General features: G+C 41.7%; 1 protein-coding gene across 1 annotated transcript in view; it reads right to left on the reverse strand.

Annotated features, from left to right (window-relative positions):
* TAF3 (TATA-box binding protein associated factor 3) overlaps positions 1 to 19,691 on the reverse strand; it is a 168,341-nt gene that overhangs the window by 40,243 nt on the left and 108,407 nt on the right. The window contains exon 3 of the mRNA XM_019644555.1: positions 11,124 to 12,934. Coding sequence (XP_019500100.1) covers positions 11,124 to 12,934 — 1,811 coding nt within the window. The remainder of the gene's footprint in view (positions 1 to 11,123; positions 12,935 to 19,691) is intronic.

The raw sequence follows: 19,691 nt of genomic DNA on the forward strand, positions 1-19,691 counted from the left end.
TTAGCTGTGGAGGGCAGTGTCACTGGCCCTCATATGTGGGATCCGAACCAGGGCCCTCTGGTGTCCCAAGCCAGCTCTTAACCAATGCGCCACTCAGCGGCCCTACAGTTTATTTTTAACCCCTTGTTATATCAAGATCTAAGACTTCGACCACTAGGCAGGAGACCTCTCAACTCCCCACAAACTTCTCTGCATCCACAACTACACCAGAATCCAGCTCCTCCTGTCTTCTAAAGAACCCTCCTCCATCCATTAGCTTTTTTATTTACAGCATTTTCAATTTCTCAGTTCCATTTTCATCTAGCTTTTGAATGTGCTTCACTCTATCATTTGAAAAAAATTTACCAACTCTTCAATCTCCAGGTAACAACCTCTCCCATTTTTCAGTCTCCAATTCACTGATTCCTCAACCCACTCCAATCTACAATACTTTCAGCCCCAACAATGCCACTAAAACCACTCTTTCTGGGCACTATTTCCTCATGTCTCAGCGTGGTTTTGCATTATAGATCCTGCTATGGTTCCTCCCTCTCCTTTACAAAGTCCTCCACTTGTGAATGACCTTACTCGGTCCTCTCCTCTTGTCATTCTACAGTTTCTTCAGTGATCTCATCCATGTCCCTAGTCTTAATTGTAAGTTTTAAATATGTCATGTCGTCAAACTCTGCCCCCCAGACTCGCACTGATTGAACCTAAGGCCAAAACATAATGTTGCCTACTGAACATCTTCAGCTACATATCTATGTCTATTTCATCTCATCACACCTAAACTTGAACTTATCAACTTCCCCACAAAACCCTGCCCCTCCTGATGGTCTCACTTCTGGCAGATGGCGCCTTCATTTGCAAAGTTCTTTGGATAGTCCAGCCCAGTGGTTTTCCTCAACGCCCTAGGGCAGCGGTTCTCAACCTTCCTAATGCCGTGACCCCTTAATACAGACAGTTTCTCATGTTGTGGTGACCCCCAACCATAAAATTATTTTCGTTGCTACTCTATAACTGTAATTTTGCTACTGTTATGAATTGTAATGTAAATATCTTTTTGTTTTCCGATGGTCTTAGGCAACCCCTGTGAAAGGGTTGTTCGACCCCCAAAGGGGTCGCGACCCACAGGTTGAGAACCACAGCCCTAGGGGATCAAGGGTCACTGGGGTGGGAGCAGGGCAAGACCCATGCATAACTAGTTCACTTTCTCCTTTTTTTTTTTTTTGTTCCTTTCGTTTTTGCACAAAGAGTTCCAACCACATCTAAACAAATCTGAATGGTCCAATCTATTTTGTAAACTATTATGGCTTCTGTATTTTTCTTATCTTCCTGTATTATCTTTGGGATGATAAACAAGTCTATCTAAAACAAACATTTATAAACCACTAACTATGTGCCAGGCATTGTGCTTGGTTATTTTTCCGATGTTCTCATTTAGGTTTTTAAACAAACATGTGGGGTACATATTACGGTTACCACTTTACAGGGAAACTGATCATACGCATGTATGAAGCAATCATTTGTCTTTTCTTTTCCATTTCCTTTCTCTTTTCCATTCTAAGGTTACACAAATAGTAAAACTAGAATTGAATAGTTTTTTTGATTGAAAGTATGAAAACTTACATAAAGTTCCTAGATTTACTCAATTCTAAAAAATTGTAGGGTCACATACTCATAAATGATGAGATACTGAGAGTAATATTTCTTTCTCCTTCAACTCGCAATACTATGTTTTAAGCACTTAAATAACCCTTTTCTTAAGCTTTATTTAAAAATAAGGCTGTTCGTTGCTCTACCCTTAAAAAATATTCCACTATTGTTATGTTTCACATTGTATGTCTGGTCCATTGCTATTACCATACTACGCCATAATTATAACTCACACTTGTATAGTACTTTACAAAGTGCACCCCATCCACACAAGCCAATCTAATCTTCGCAGGTCTCTAAGGTAGGTGTAGAAAGTGTCAGCATCCCCACCCATGGAGGGCTCAGAAAGTCAGTGGTTTGCCCAGAGGTACACAGTGAGTAACCAAATTCATCCGCTGCTACCATACAGCTCCTTGACTCTTGGCCACACACTGAGTTCTTTTTCTCTGGCAACGCTGATGTCTTGCATGGAGCTGTTCACTTCCCTGTCAATGTCTTTTATGATGAATGACATGTACTTGTGAGATGGCTAGGGTTGGTTGTGAAATATATTTATTCTCTATGAAAGGCTTACTAGTTTATATGGAAATTAATATTAACTTGGACCTCACTTACACACATCTAAACTGGTTGGGTTTTTGATGCTGTCTTAAGTGGCTTGTCAAGGCAAAAGAAAAGACACGGTATATTTACAACAAACTATAAAAAAAGTTAAATGATACCATATGTAAAGAAAATAAGCAAACAAAAATGGAGATACATTTTTAAAGTCAGATTAAAAATGGTATAAATGTGTCCTGAAGACAACAGATATTTAGTAAACCTGTTGAGTTAATGAATGATTTAGAACCTGTTACCTCAGCTCAAAGTTTTACCTGTAATGAGTGAGGATGACTGTTTCATCCAAACAGCAACACCTTCGAGAGTGAAAGCAGGCACTATTATTTACATCACATAACAGGTGCAAACTGGACTGTCCCAGACAACCCAGGACATCTGGTCACCCTACCTAAAAATACTCCAATACCTTAATTTCATTGTTAAAGACACTCAATCAGATTTTAACTTAACGATAAAATTCAAGCAAGTGTTGAGAAAGGTTAACGAGTATGCTAATAATATAGATATGGGAAGTACAATTTCTAAATAAAAATTTCCTACCAGACTTTTGTACATTAACTTTATCCAGATGCCTACCCAAATAATAAGTTTCCGAAAATCATAAAATAATTTCTCATGTGTCCTTCCCAGAAAGCAACAAACTAAATGACAATTGTTTCAATTACTTAAATATGACTAATGCCACCTTTTAAGGGCATGAAGCCCAAACCTGGGGACAACATGAGATTCTAAGGGTTAAAATAAAAGAACAGTACTTTAGAGATGCTGAGAATTGGGGCCCACAGAAGAGCATTTACAGTGGATTATAAGCTTCCCAATTCACCAAAGAGGCAAAGTCCAGTAATATAAGACTCCTTTGTAGCTAACTAAAAATACATTGTCAGTGGATTTGTCCAGTTTTATGTATAAGCAATACTTCTTTCACCTGAACTAATACTAGTAGTCATATAAGCCCCTTATTGCCATGTGTTGCATTTTTTTTTGCTAATCTTCAAGGATTTAGCTTCTTTGCCACATACCTCGGGGCACCAACTGATAAAGCTCTAACTCTCCATTTTTCCAGGACACCAGCAGTGCGGCCTTGCAAAAAATGAAAATCGCTCAAGAGATTTAAAGGGGAAATTTATTTTTAAAATCCTGACTTGAAGCAAAGAGGTGGATTTTTAAAAAGCTTATCTATAAAGAATCAGTTTAAATTTAAATTCTATCTGGGAACTCTTTCATGCATTCCAGCTTTAAAGTTTATCTTCTGGCAGGGACTTTCTGCAAAGGTAATGGGCAGCTTTGTCAATATAATCTGGCCAAGTTTTTATTTTCTATTTTTTTTAATGTTCAACTTCTTTCATTAAAGAAAACCCGTGTGTGTATGCTAGGTAGGGCAGCAGCAAGTTCAGCCAGCACTAGTTGAGATTCCCATCTATACTAGCCTGTCAAAAATACCCAGAAATAGTAGTGAGGAAAAGCCCAATTTATAATCTAACATTGTGGATGCTAAACCATGACAACTGGTAACCATCTTTCTGTCTTTCTTAGCATCTGGGGTCTTTACAATATTTCCATTTAGAAACATAGTCTAACTAAACACTGATACACTGTTTAAAATATTAAAAAGACAGTCAGGAAGGAGAGCTACCCTTGTGGTGGAGTATAACAAGTCGGATCCAGCAAGGACAAATAAACAGAACTCAGGCTTTCATGAAGTGCTCAGCATTCATTCATATGAAGACTTGGAGATGGCCCTTGGTAAACTATAAATTTAAAGACACTCATTTTAATATTAGTAACTGGTTTCCTCTGGGAACAGACAGTCATAAGAAACAGGAAGGGAATATTTTCCCCTTTTTACTGGGTTATTTTATTTACCGAAAACCCTTCATTTCACTAGTTAATTATGAAAGCTGATGAGAAAAGACTGGAAATGAGACGTTACTTTAAATATAATAGAAGGGAAAATGTTGACAACCTTTTGTTAAAGGCACAAATCATTCTCTTAAAGAAGAAACTTTTAAGTTTAATAAAAGATCATTTGGGGGCAAATACTAAGGGATTTGGGGATAGATTAAAGAAACATTCAACATTTTAACTGTTCGATCATGGAGGTCATTAAAGCTTCGAGGACCTCCAATGCCTGTTCCTTAAAATGCAGCAGTTGGGGCCGGCCGAATGGCGCGATGGTTAAGAGCTGGCTTGGGACGCCAGAGGGCCCCGGTTCGGATCCCACATATGAGGGCCAGTGACACTGCCCTCCACAGCTAAGATGCTGAACAACAGCTCAACCTGGAGCCGGGCTGCCGAGAGTCGCCGGCGACAGCATAGGCTGCAGCCCCTGCTGAAGTGGGTTGCCATGGGCTACCATATGTAGCCAGCAGCCAGCGTGAGCGGCCAGCAGCCGCAGTGAGCGGCTGTCCAGAAGCCGGCGACTGATCTGCCTCGCCCGGGAAGAGCGCAATGATGGTGCCAACTTGGGCCAGTGAAGCAACGTCCTCCACAACTAGACTGAAGAACAAAAGGACAGCAACTTGTCTGTTCCCCTTCCCCCAATTCCCCAGCGCTGTTCCCATCCCCCCAATACCCCAATAAAAATCTTTTTAAAAAAATGCAGCAGTTGAACAGCTCTTCAAGGTCTCTTCAGGGACTATAATTTTCTAAAATCATGTCACCTTGCTCTAGACTCAAGAGTGTGAAACCATGCTTATCCCTCTCAGCTTCTGTCATATGACTGACCTGAGAAGGCAATTTTGGGTAACGGGACACAGGCTTTGTTCTGACAGGCCTGGGCCAAGTCACAGCTCTTCCACTCATAAGCTATGGCAAGCTACTGAACCTTTGTTTTTCTCAAGTGTACACAGGGCGACAGCAGCAACCCTCAGAACTGCTGGGAAGATTATCTAATTCTGGCCAGGTCTGGCAAGTACCAAGTGCATGCACTCAGAAAGTGGCAGTTGCTAATATCATTGACTATCTGGGTTAGTTCATTCAATAGCTGATGCTAGCTCAAATAAAAACAATTCATCAATCAGTAGGATAAAAATTTGCGGAATCCTTTATAGAATTAATGAGCTTTACAAGCAAATCTGTCGTCTGTGGGTTGATTATTAACATTATTGGTTAGTTGTAAGAAAATTCTGAATTGTCATCATTATCTACTCATCTTAAATGACACAAATTAGTCTTGTTTCCTATGACAAGGCAGAAGAGAAGGTCTCCTAGGCCAAAATACTCTTAGAGAAGGTATGAAACTATCACTTTTAGGCAGAGGTAAGCCATACTTTCTAATAACGCTGTTTTTCTCCGTATTGAGTGGGAGGGAGGAGACAGTGAAGGTAGCAGAGGGGCAGAGAGGATAGGAGAGGCTGTGAGTAACTCATGTGCAGTGCAGCCACATTTAGAGCCCAGTCAGTCTGATGCCAAAGCCCTTGCTCTGTGGGCCAGCACTGGGCTTACTGATCTACAGCTTGTGACCTCATCCTTTTGGGGGTGAAACTCTATCATGACTTCTTAGCTCATACTCAACTAAGAGCATGAAGACTTATTTCCAAATTTGACGAATGGATTTTGGCTTATCTTCTTTATAAGGTTATATGTACAACTGTTCGATTCCACTAACATAAATTAGATGTTTCCTTATTTATTTACTTAAAAAATTTTTTTTCAATTATAGTTGACATTTCTTATTTTTTAAAAGTGATCCTCCTTCCAAAAAACAACACACTTAAACTACTAACAGTAAATTTTAATTAAAGTCATCCTGTAACATTCATCTAGACCTCAAAGATCTGTGGGTAATAAATTAAGTCATGCAACCCATACACTGACACAAACACAAACAAAATTTTAAACTGCTCTGAAATGTACTAACTGTTAGGTTTATCACTGCTGAAAGCCATTTTAGTGATGTCTGAGACTGCTCAACATAGTTGCTCTTAATATGTTGTCCACAAATGTTAGTTTGGTTCTATTTTAAAAAGTAGAGAACCATATGATTTCACTGATATATGGTATATAAAACTGAAAACAACAAAAGAATAAGAAAAACAAATGAAGAAACAAAACTCATAGACACAGACAACAGTTTAATGGTTACCAAGAGGGTAAGGGGGAAGGGGATGGTAGAAGAGGGTAAAGGGGGTCAAATATACAGTGATGGAAGGATAACTGACTCTGGGTGGTGAACAAACAATGTGATATATAGATGATGTATTACAGAACTGTACACCTGAAATCTATGTAACACTGCTAACAATTGTTACCCCAATAAACTTTAATTAAAAAAAAAATGGGTGGGGGCTGGCCGAGTGGCATGTTGGTTAAGAGCTGGCTTGGGACACCAGCTCTGAGCAGCAGGGCCCCAGTTCGGATCCCACATGAGGGCCAGTGACACTGCGCCCTCTACAGCTAAGATGCTGCAACAGCTCAACCTGGAGCTGGGCTGCCGTGAGTTGCCGACGACGGCGTAGGCTGCAGCCCCTGCTGCAGTGGGCTGCCATAAGCTACCGTGTGTGGCTGGCAGCCAGCGTGAGTGGCTGGCAGCTGCTGTGAGCTGTCAAGAACCGCCGTGAGTGGCCATCCAGAGGCTGGCAACCAATCTGCCTCACCCAGGAAGAGCACAATGATAATACCAACATGGGCCAGTGAAGCGACGTCCTCCACAACTAGACTGAAGAACAAAAGGACAGCAACTTGTCTGTTCCCCTCCCCCAATTCTACAATAAAATCTTAAAAAAAAAAATGGGTAAAAGACCAGACTCTAACCTTGACTAATGCATATTATTGCCCATAAAGGGGGACTGAGAGATTGTGCATAAGTCGCCATAGTTTGGACTATTACCACTACTATAACAGAAAAACTTTTCCTTCTGATGGCCCATCACCGAACCAGGTGCCTGGCATACATTATTGCTCTTAATCCATTTTTTATTCAGTGCAGGAGAGTGCAGTGGTTAAGAACATCAGTGTGGCATCTGACGGCCTGGGTTGAAATGGAGCCTCCCACTCAATCCCTTACTGAGAGCGTGAACGTGTATTAATTTCTCTAAGCCCAATTTTTCATTAAAGTGATAATAATTATAGTGACCACCTTACAGAGTTGTGGTAAGGAATTAAGGTTATACACAGTATTTAGCATGGTGTTTAGCTTATAGTAATTAATCAATGGTAACTGTTACTGTTCTGCTACTTTTAAAAAACTGTGGTTATTATAGCCCTACTTTAAGGATGAAGTACCTCAGGATTAAAGAAACTTAAAAATGTATCCTGGCTTGTCCCTCAGAGCTGCTGGAGCCCAAAGCCCAAGATCCCTTTTACCCACCATGCAAGATCCCTTTTACCCACCTATTTAATTAATGATATCGTTACTGGTTCTTGTATTGATAAATGCGGGTGTGGCTGGTAAAAATCTTATAGGGAAAAATAACGAGGGGAGATCATTTTCTTTTTTGTTTTTCAAAGTTCATTTTTTTTTAAATTGGGGAACACTGTTTTTCCAGGACCCACCAGCTTCAAGTCAAGTAGTTGTTTCAATCTAGTTGTGGAGGGCGCAGCTCAGTGACCCACGGGGAGGATCGAACTGGCAACCTTGGTGTTATGAGCACTGCGCTCTAACCAACTGAGCTAACCGGCCGCCCTGAGTTCACTTTCTTTTATTACAACAATGCCCTTGCTGGCTGCTCTGGGTCAATGTCCGTGAGAGTTGCTCCTGTTAGCTGGTTGGGATGAGAAGAATAAAGAATGAGATTGTGGCCCTCATTCTTTTGACAGAAGACATTTTCTTGGGGCAGCTTAGATACGCCTCATTTTGACTTACCCTTGATGTCTTTCTTCTGTGGATATGTAAGAGAACTTCTTAGACCATATGTAACCCAAATCTAGGTCTACTTTCATTAACTCACATGGCTTGATGCTTGGGGGCGGGGAGGGGATTAAGTGGGGTTGAAAAAGAAGTCAACGTCTAAGATAATATCTCAATTTCTATTCCTTGTTGATGGCATGTCCACGGGTTACACTAGCTTTTATCCTTTCCCATCTGTATAAAAAGCTAAAATTTAAAAGAATGCCAAGGAGGCAGAAATAATTTTTCAACACTGTAGCCATAGTGGACTCACCCTGTCACACGTAAGTTAGTTTGTACAGTCCAATGAAGTAGCAAATTCTAGGTTTGTACCTGTTAGTGGCTGGTTCAAAATGGAGTAACACTCACCAGCACCATCACCGTTGTCTCCGCTTCCTGAGCATTTGCTTACAGTGCCACGCACAGCACTAAGCACGGCTCAGGGGTTACCTCATTTATGCCACAAAGAAGTAACCTGCCCAATTTCACACAGCTAAAAAAGTCAGGATTGGAACTCAGGTTTAACTCTAGAGACAATACTGTGTATTATTTTTAAAGACCTTATAAGACAGCTGACTTTATATTTTGTATCTTTTGTCATTTACCTGATCTATAACCCATCAAAGTTGACACAAGGACTTGTAGGCTTCTGTGAGGGGAAATCTGTCCAACTCGTAACTGAGCCCTTGCCTCCAGCCAAGGGGCTTTGCTTTCCTAAAGTCAAGGAGATGCTGAGGAAAGGCACGGACTGCCGTTAACAGGCTAATCTGATGGGCTTTATTCAAATTCATAATGGCTGCTGAAACAGCTCCACTGACTTTCCAAAGTTAAGATGGTGATGAAAGCAACAGTACCCTGTTTGATTTGCTGAGGGCTCAGCTGCCAATTTACCAGGAACACGATGGATAAATGACTTACTGCTGCCAGGCAAGATGTCTAGCAGTAAACACTCTGAAAAGTGAAGTGTATCTGCGTGTACCTGACCTGGCTTTTGCTGGTTGTGTGACCTTGACTTGGACAAGTCCCTCTCTCAGGCTCAGTTTCTCATGGGCACATGTTGATAACAATACCTGCTGGACTTATGCCACGGGTGTGTGAGGGGGAGAAAATAAGGTACGTGGAAGTGTCAGGTACTACCTAAGAATAACAATGATAAAATGATCTTTAAAATGGAGGGCCGGCCGAGTGGCTCAGTTGGTTAAGAGCTTGCTCAAAGAGTTTAAGCTCTGAGCAACAGTGGTTCGATTCCCGGCCCGAGCTGAGCTGCCAACAGGTGGCAGGATGGCTCAGCTTAAAAAAAATAAAAAAATAAAATAAAAAAAATAAAATGATCTTTAAAATGGAAATAAGAGTTGGGCTTCTGGGCCAGCCAAGTGGCGCGATGGTTAAGAACTGGCTTGGGATGCCAGAGGGCCCTGGTTCAGATCCCACATATGAGGGCCAGTGACACTGCCCTCTACAGCTAAGATGCTGAACAACAGCTCAACCTGGAGCTGGGCTGCCGTGAGTCGCCGGCGATGGCTAGGCTGCAGCCCCTGTGGCAGTGGGTTGCCATGGGCTACCGAGTGTAGCCAGCAGCCAGCGTGAGCGGCCAGCAGCCGCAGTGAGCGGTCATCCAGAAGCCAGCGACTGATCTGCCTCACCCGGGAAGTGCGCAATGATGGTGCCAACATGGGCCAGTGAAGCAACATCCTCCACAACTAGACTGAAGAACAAAAGGACAGCAACTTGTCTGTTCCCCTTCCCCAATTCCCCCAGCACTGTTCCCATCCCCCCAATTCCCCAATAAAAATCTTAAAAAAAAAAAAAAAGAGTTGGGCTTCTGTGTCTTGTTAGCTTGCCGATGTTTAGTTATTAATATCGGAATCTCCATTCTACTTCTTTACATTTTAGAATGGCTGGGGGCTATTTATTAGAGAAAGAATAAAGTTCAGCAGGAAAATGTGAGTGTTGCCATCACTTCTTGTCAGCTCAACTATTTCTTCTAAGTAAGTTTGAAATTGAAAATATTGCAAAAGTATTGGTCATGGATTTGCTGTAGGCCAAATATATTGTATTTTATTATGTGGAAAAAATTAGTGTGTATTATTTTGCAGCCATCCTCAAAAAGGACTGCATCTAGAGGGCAGAGAAAAGATCTCTGAGGGTCTATCTGTAGGTATGGTACCATGGACACTTGGATACTTTTTAAGAACGTTTAAAAGAAAATTTCAAATCAACCAGTCAATCACCATAATCCAAAGAGCCACGGACTGAAGAGCAAAGCCATGGAAGCAGAGGTCACCTCCTGTGCCCAAAGGACCGAGGTCCTAGTTTCTCCAAAGCTGCAGGATGCATACCACCTGCTTTGGCTGTACTCTACGGAAGCCTGATTTACTTACATCGTAAAGTATTTGGAATTATTTTCTGCCCACCAGCCAGGCTGCCAGATCAGCCTACATACTCAGAAACATGTCCTAATCTTATTAAAGAAAACAGAAGGATAAGAGATGCTACAGAAAGTAGCAGACAGCCATAACCTTAAATACTTGCAAAAATGGCTCGCCAAAAAAAAAAAAAAAGAAAATGAGTGCACGAGGAGGGACTCCACGGGCCTCGCTAACTTCTTAGAATAATGCCATGGTTTTGCACGCCCTTACAAAAATGGAGGCTGTCTTTTTCGGGCATCCAACATTTGGTACAAAATAGTATGTCGTAGACTTGATGATTACACAAATACAATTCACAGCTTAAGACTACAGGTTTTTTAAACTGCCAAGATGAGTGTGGTTAATAGACAGTTCACAGTCTATGTAAACTGTCAGAGGATCAGACTCCTCTTAGGCTATGAATTTTTAACACTTTCCAGTGTAGAGGGGGCTTGATTACATGTTTATGGGTTTTAGAACTAAAATGAAATTGTGTAACCCCATTACACACAGATTTCAGTGACCTTACAGGTAATTTGCATCCAAAGGACAGATACAATGGCTGGCTTTGTTTACCTGCGTTTTTCAATAGGACTTGGTTCAACTAAGGCCAAAAATGAGGAAAGGCTTACTTTTTCATGCTTGTGTTTCTCCTTTTCTTTCTCTCTCTTCTCTCTCTCTCTCTTCTCTTTCTCCCGTTCCTTCTCTTTCTTCTCCTTTTCCTTCTCTTTCTCTTTCTTTTTCTTCTTCTCTTTCTTGTCCTTTTTCCTTTCTTTCTCCTTCGGTTTCTCCTTTTCTTCAAACAGCTTGGGTGACAAAGAGGGCAGCATGGCGGGGATCCTCACGGCCGCGGAGGGGCTGAACAAGGGCAGGGCCATGTCCTTGGGTGGCAGGACCAGGGGCGCTGGGGCCACTTTCACCTTGTCCTCCCGCCCCTTATCTTTAACTCTGTCTTTGTCTCGCTTATCTTTGTCTTTTCTGCCCTTTTCTCTATCTTTCTTCTTATCTTTATGCTTCTCTTTCTCTTTCCTCACCAGTCCATCTTTCAATCGCACTTTGGAATCAATATCTTCAAACTCTTTTATTTTAAACTTGTAGGGGTCCGACTCTTCATCTCTCAGGAATTCCTTCCATGGATACTTGGTTTCCTTGCTGGCTTCCTTTTCTTTCTCTTTCACCTTTTCTTTCTCTTTACTTTTGTCCTTGCTTTTGTCTCTTTCCCTGTCCCGATCTCTCTGCTTCTCTTTCTTCTTCATTTTCGTCTTCAGTTCCTTTTTCAACTTCTTCTTGACGTCCGCCGAGGAAGGCAGTTTGGTCTTCTCCTCATACAGCTTGTGCAGAGGTTCGGGTGTGGGCGGAGAGACCGAAGGGGAGGAGAGGTAAGGATAGCTGGGGGGCATGTTGGACGCTGTTCCCATTTTTGCCTTCCGGACAACCTCATCGATGGAGGCATCCATTGTCCAGGAATTGTCAGAACTTGACGTTCCGCCTGAGAGAGGCAGGGGAGTGGACCCTGACTTGGGGAAGCTGTTGGAGGACATGGAAGCTTTTGGAGTCATACATTCCGAACCCGAAATTCGCTTCGGGCTGGTGAAAATGTCCCCTTCTGACTCAGAGCCAGAAGAGAACTCGAAAGGGTCTGGCTCTCTTTCAGCACAAGCTCGTGCAATGACGGCATCGATGGAGGCATCGATGGTTTTGTCGGTCACCACGGCCTTTCTCGGCTGGTTCTCGTTGTTCAGCTTTGCGGCCTCAGGGGGTGTGTGCACGTGTGCTACCTGAAGGGCCTCTTTGCTCGCTTTCTCACTTGCTGCAGCTGAAGGGATCCTGTTTGGCGTCTCGGGTCTGACAGGTGCTGGGGAGACATGGGTCACAACCTTGGGGCTCTTGGGACTTCTGGGGCTCTTAGACCGTCCTGGAGATTTCTTTTCTTTGGACAGAGGTTTCGGTGACCGAATAGGACTTCCAACCATTGCTGGTGACGGAGTAGTTTTCGGCGATTTAGTCTTCTGTCCTGGAGAACTCGTTTTAGTCTTTGTTTTGGGTGCAAATGCCTTTGTTTCTAAGGGCTTTGCGGCTGGCATTTGTGATTTTGCAACCGGAGCTAGCATGGGTGGCTCTGGCGACAGAGGGGCGAGGTCTGTGCTGTCCTGTGCGTGGACCGGGGAGAGCATCGGCGGGATCTTTTGCGGGTTTAATGAGCTGAGTGGCTCTCGAGCTTCCAGTAACACTACATCCAGGCCATCCCCTTTCGTGCTTGGTGGTCGTGGTCGCTTCACGGCAGGCATGTCTTCAGCTTCAGGACTATCCAATGGTCTCTTACCCAAGAAGTTCTCATCATTAATGATTTCCTCCTCCTCCAGTTCATCGTCTTCCTCCAAGGGAACCTGCATGGCTTCTGCTGATGTGCCGCCATCGGTGGGCACCTGCTCTTCTTCTTCTTCTGGTGAAGAAAAAAGAAGTATTATTGAAATACATATATTTTTTAAAAAAACACCCAAAACTAACACATGAAAATAATAATTTCTAGGAAGGAAAAAATGATTTGTAGAAAAGAAAGAAAATTTTTGACAGTGTTTACAGAGTAAAGCGGTACGTTTTCACAGATCTTCCCAAGTCACATGCTGTCATTCTTTGAAGGGTGGCAATCGGTGACAGCAGATAGACAAATGATTGGTTTCCTTTCAAGTGGTTTGGCTCTACTTTCAGGATCTGGAGTTTGCCGAATATTTCTTGTTTGTCATCTGCTCCCTCTCATTGATTCTTTTCCTAACCTGACTGAATACTGTCTTTCTTTTTCCCTCCTCCTCTGTGTACACGTACACATACACACAAACACACACACATAAACACATACACACATGCACACACACTTTAAAAAATCAAGATACTGGTTATTATAAGACTACTATCCTCAGAAATGACAACAAGGCATATAATTTTTAGGACTTTTATAGTAACTTTTGATTCTTGGAGTTTGAAAATGGCAAGCCTTGACACAACTCACATAGCACGCGCGTCTTCCGTTTTGCTTGCTTGATGTCGGGCACTTGGCGAGGCCGTGTGGTGCAGTGGTGTACACGCTGGCTGTGGCATTGGAAAGATGGTGTTTCTGCTAGCTTTCTGGCACTACAGAGCCACAGGCCTCAGGTAATCTCTTAACCTCTTCGAGCCTGTTTCCTGACCTTTCCAAAGGGGCTAATGTTACTTGCCCTGCCTACCTGACTGAGCTGCTGGAAGATTGGATTATTTCTTTCTACACATATTAACTCAGCATATACCATGCATAATGCGCAGTGATAAAGGCTGAAAGAACTGCTGGAATACATGAAAAATAAATCATGACCTAAGACAGCTGGCAGTTTGGCAGGGGACACAATGTATATGTAAATGCATGGAAGTGAGTAGCGCCATCAGACAGCTAAAGTGTTACGGCAGTTCAAAGGAGAAACACGACAGCAATGCCAGCGATCTGGGGAAGATGTTACTAATCATGAAGCGTTTTGGATTTTTGGCGATTGGGAACGATAAAGAACTGGAACAGAGGACAGAGAGATGGAGGTGGAACATAGGAAGTGCGTAAGAACCAGGGAATAATTTGTCTGGAAAGTTGGGTACAAGATGGTGAGAAATAGAAAGTTTAGTAAGTAAGATTGCATTTAGACCCTAGTAGTTTTGAACATGATCTTTAATCTACTCGTGGTTTGGACTCAGTGAAGATTTTTAGACAAGGGAGAAAAATGACTCGGGTATATGTTAGCAGAGTTACTCTGGCAGGGACATATATGATGGATGGGAGGTGACAGATACTAATGGAGAGGTGACAAGTTAGGAGTTACTGAAATGATGTAGGTAAGTGATAATAAGGTATGAACTAGAAGAGTGACAATGACTAGGAAGCAACAGAGGCTGATGGTATTTTGAAGATGGGATGAACAGAATCTGACAAATGGTTAGGTAGAAGCGTGGAGGAAGGATTCAAATACATTTTCAAAGTTTGAGCCCTGGTGAGTGAGAAATGCAGTCATTAACAGAAAAGGAAATAAAGAGATAGAGAAGGAAGATGATTATTGATTAGCTCAATCCCTAGACACAGAGTTTGATGAACGGTTAGTGAGTGGTATCTATCAGGGAGCTGAAAATACACGAACATTCAGAAAACAGGACTGGGTATGTGTGTGAGAGAGATCTTTGTTGACATAAATGAAATCATTATAATGGAGAACATAAGTAAGGGAGAAATAAGGGGTGGCCAGGTTCAGGTACTCTGAGGAATACCTATGTATAAAGACAAGAGGCAGAAGAAGAACTAAAGAAATACATGAAGATCAAGAGACGTCAAAGAGATCAAGGGGGAAGCGTTTTCAAGAGGACTAGTGAGCAAAGTCAAGTGCTTCCGAGGTCCACGAGAATGAAGGCTCACAGCAGCTGTTGCGCTACCAGAGCACTACAGGGTGACTAGGGAATGAGTGACGTAATGTATATGAAAGCACTTTGTGAACTATAAAGAACAAGACAAATTATTGCTGTCACTTGCAACTGTGCTACCATTCATCCAGTTACTCAACACCATACCAGATGACTTCTTTCCCCATATCCAACTGTGAACACAGTTTTCTACTGTGTTTCCCTCAATGCACTTTTCCCACTGCTACTATTAGTTCAAATCGTCAGCACCTCTTCTCTGAGCTACAGCAAAACCCTATGAGTGCTCTCTGCCTCCAGTCCCATCTGCCTCAGAGCGGTCTTGCACACTGCCTTGCAGGGACCTTCTGAGAACACCCATCTGAGGGAGGGATTCTGCATCTTAAAGACGCTTCACTGGTCCCTACAGTACTGGTTGGCAAAAGGTGTTGCTCAGAGCCTGAGGGTTTGTGGAACCCCTATGAGGCTGCTGCCCACTAGAGACTAGATCCTCTATTCTCTATTAAATGGAGGCGTTACCCTGAATGTTATCTACTTTACATGCTGAGCTCCCCAAACAGCTTTTGGTGTGAGGCTAAAACATATTGAAAACCACTGTTCTAAATTATAAACATGCAATTTCCCCAGCATGACCTATAGGAAGCTGCCGTCCAGCTCAGTGATGGGCCTCCCCTTCCGCAGGGAGGCCCTGAGTGCCATACCTGTTCCAGCCACTGAGATTACTGGGTGTCTGCACGGGCCACTAACGAGCTCCCTTTGCCTGGAGTCCTCTGCCCTCCTGCTTGGGTGACTGTCCCTTCTTAGCCTCCAATCAAATGTGCTCTCTTCTGTGACGCTTTCTGTTAGCAGCTAGAAATGTCCCTTTCCCCCTTTTTGGCTCAAATCCTGGTTATACAGGCAACAAAGAAAGCCTAGAATATGTATTACTATCTGACCCTTTCCACTGAAAGTTTGCTTTTTCAGGTAATTTGAACATTTCCTTCTGTCCCTGTCATTAGAAAGACAAGATAAGGGTAAAAGGGATCAAATATATGGAGATGGAAGAACTGACTCTGGGTGGTGAACACACAATGTGATATATAGATGATGTGTTACAGAATTGTACACCTGAAACCTATGTAACTTGACTAACATTGTCACCTCAATAAACTTTAATTAAAAAAAACAAAGACAAGATAAACTTCGAATCTACTCAATTGCTAAAGGGTAAACATACAAAAAGAATGAGGATATTCTCCAAGTGAATGAAACATTTACGAATATGTATTACTGTTATATTTCAAAATTCCAAAGAGCCTGCTGTCCCCCCCTGTCACCCAGAGGTTCATCAAGCCCGGGGGTGCGGGAGCGGGGGGGAAAGGTTTCCACAGGCTGCAGGGCGGACCCAGAATGTGAAGATGGGCCTCGTGGATCTCACTTTGCAGGCTCATCTGAATGAGCTCAGCTCTGAGCCTGGACACACTGGGGACGCAGAGGGAAACCGCTCGAATGGAAGCGGTCCCTAGGATTGGACCCTCAGGACCACCTAGATCCTCTAGGTCAGTGGGTCTCAACCTTCCTAATGCCACGACCCTTTAATACAGTTCCTCATGTTGAGGTGACCTCCAACCATAAAATTATTTTTGTTGCTACTCTATAACTATAATTTTGCTACTGTTATGAATCATAATGTAAATATCTGATATGCAGAATACATTTTCATTGTTACAAATTGAACATAATTAAAGCATAGTGATTAATCACAAAAAATATGTAATTATATATTGTGAAATATTTATTTCTAATTACAAATAAATGAAATTTTGTCTTGAAGCATGCAGATGGATACAGGAGCGGTGTCTTGGTTCCTAAGACCATCGAAAATATGTGTTTTCCGATGGTCTTAGGTGAACCCTGTGAAAGGATTGTTTGACCCCCAAAGGGGTCTCAACCCACAGGTTGAGAACTGCTGCTCTAGGTGGAAGGCCTGTTTTACAGCTAGGACAACTCAAATACCAGAATTTTCTGCACAGTGTATTATTTTACCAGTGTGTGACTGTATCAAATTGGAACTAGCGAGACAATCAACTGATAGGCATGTGAGCTGAAGGAAGTATGCGGGTTAGGTGGGGAGAAACTGCAAATACTTGAGAAAACAGGCTGGTTCGCTTGGAATATAGAGCTAAAGCACCTCAGAAAATTATAAAAAAAAATTAATGGTGGTAATTCTTGTTTAAGTGAAAAAAAAATTTTAAAAATTAAAGCTTGATTCAAAGTGGGTCTCCACAAGCTCGGAGGGGTTATTCTGTTTTTATTTTGACTCCTTTCTTTTTTCTTTTTGGTTTTATTTCAAGTCCCTGCTGCTAACTTGTATGTATCTAGAAGCTTTACATGGTTTAGAAGAATATGAATAAATTATAAAACTAAACTATTACAAATTCTGCTTTTAGGAATACTTAAAAATACAAATGCTTCTTATTTTTATTAGTTTAACTTACAATTACTTTTTATGTTTTAAAGATTTTATAAGAAAGCTTCAATTGCAGCATCAAAATTAATCAAAATGAGAAAAGAATTTCCCTGGAAGAGCCTTAAACTTTAATAAGAACAGGAAAAGTATGAAGATATTTACAACAATTTTCTGAATTAGAATATCTGATACATACCAGAGAGCACAAGCAATATACACGGTAGGCAGAAAGATTCATAATAATGAATAAATACCTGTGACACTGCCACCTAACTTCAGAAACAGAATATTAGCAATGTCATTGAAACTCCCTTGGTTCCTCTCTGCCCCCAGGTAACGACTGTCTTGATTTTTGTATCTATCATTCCCTTGTTCCTTTACAGTTTTACCACATTTGTATCTAGCTTGCTTCTTTTCTGAACTTTATGTAAGTGGTATCATACTATGACTTTAAAAAAATTTTTTCCCTCAACATCTTTCTAAGAGTCACTTGTGTTGTAGTTTGTTTGTCCGTCCGTCCATCCATCCATCCACCCATCCATCCATCCATTTTCACTGGTGTAAAATTGTACCATGTGTATGATCCACTCTCCTGGTATGAAAGTTTTCCACTTGAGTGAATATATTTTAATTTAAAAAATATTATAAAATTCCAAAAAATGACATAACTGATCTAGCTTATGCTTGCTCAAACAAATACTTAATTGGTGATTATACACAATAAGTTTCTGGTTTTTTATTACATGAATAATTTTAACTCTATGCTCTAAGAGTTTGGGATAAGATACACATGAGATGGCTAGTGAATGATTTATCCTTCATGGTCTCCCAAACCCCAACTTGAAGGTTAATTTCAGTTTGATAACAGTTGAATGGCAATAAAGTATTCTTTGCGTGTATGTGTATTATAGTAAGCACCATTTACCGATAATCTGTAAAACATCCTAAAAGTGTTTTAATGTTCTCCTATACTCCTCCATGGAAATAGTTTTACTATAAAACAGCATATGATTTGGTTAACTGAAGTTTAATATTACAAGGTATTTGATCTTGATATGTTATTACATAAAGGTACAAAAATAGTAAGAAAATATTTGAGTCACAAGCTTTCTCTAATTTAACACAAACACAGACATAAGAATAAAAGCTGTGTTCCAAAGTCAAAATGGTGACATTATGATAGGAGAAGTATTTTAAAGATGTTTATTTCCAGAGAACCAACTCATTTTCTACAGTTTCAGTATTTGAAAACGGGAGGAAAGGACGCTTCTGTCTCGTGTATGTGACAAATATCGGGGGGAAAAATGAATTCAAGGAAAACTATTAGTTCTGAGGTTTTAACAAGTTTCTTGACTTCATAGTGCTTTTAGTTCCTTGATCCAGAACATGAGGACACTAGCTAGCATCATTTACCTTGAGAGCCAGTGAAAATTAATTGCTAATTAGAGTTCGATAAGTATTCAAACTATTAAATAATACTGGTCAATAATAGAGTTATACACTGTAAAGTTAACCTTGCAATCCTTTTTTGAGAAGATTAAAAAACCCAACCACCTCTCGTCAGTCCAATCTCTATGTAACAGGAGTGCACATCCAGAGTTAGCATCTGCAGGTCACAAGTGGATGTCACCTCGGCCATCTGCCCCAATAACTCTCCCCTGCGAGGAAGGCAGGCTGGAGCTGCTGGGGAGATCTTCTAGGGTAACAGGTTATCGTAGTAAGGGAAGCGCCTTCTGGAAAAGTGTTGATGCTCATGCCGCTGGCGTTAAAATTTGGCTACAGTTAACAGTAATAAGACTTTTGATGATCCTTTGTTGAGAATTTATTCAAAGTTGTTTGCTATAAGTGATTCTTAGCACTGTCATTCATCAAAGAATACCATAAATTATGATGCAACTCCTTTACTTCTAGGAGAAAAAGACAGATGCTAAATAAGAAAAGAGGCATGAAGAGCCACACTTAAAGCAGTGCAGGAACTCCTATTATTAAAAAAAAATAGTTAAGGGGCTGGCCAAATGGCGCGTTGGTTAGGAGTTGGCTTGGGGCGAGCTCTGAGCAGCAGGGCCGCCAGTTAGGTTCCCACATGGGCCAGTGACGCTGCACCCTCTACAGCTAAGATGGTGAACAGCTCAACCTGGACCTGGGCTGCCATGAGCTACCGTGAGTTGCCAGCAGCCAGCGTGAGCAGTTGACAGCGGCTGTCCAATGGCTGGTGAGCGACTGCCTCAGCCGGGAAGAGCGCAATGATAATACCAACATGGGCCAGTGAAGCAACGTCCTCCACAACTAGACTGAAGAACAAAAGGACAGCAACTTGTCTGTTCCC

Source organism: Hipposideros armiger, unplaced genomic scaffold, assembly GCF_001890085.2.
Source record: "Hipposideros armiger isolate ML-2016 unplaced genomic scaffold, ASM189008v1 scaffold_88, whole genome shotgun sequence".
NCBI classification, from domain to species: Eukaryota; Metazoa; Chordata; class Mammalia; order Chiroptera; family Hipposideridae; genus Hipposideros; species Hipposideros armiger.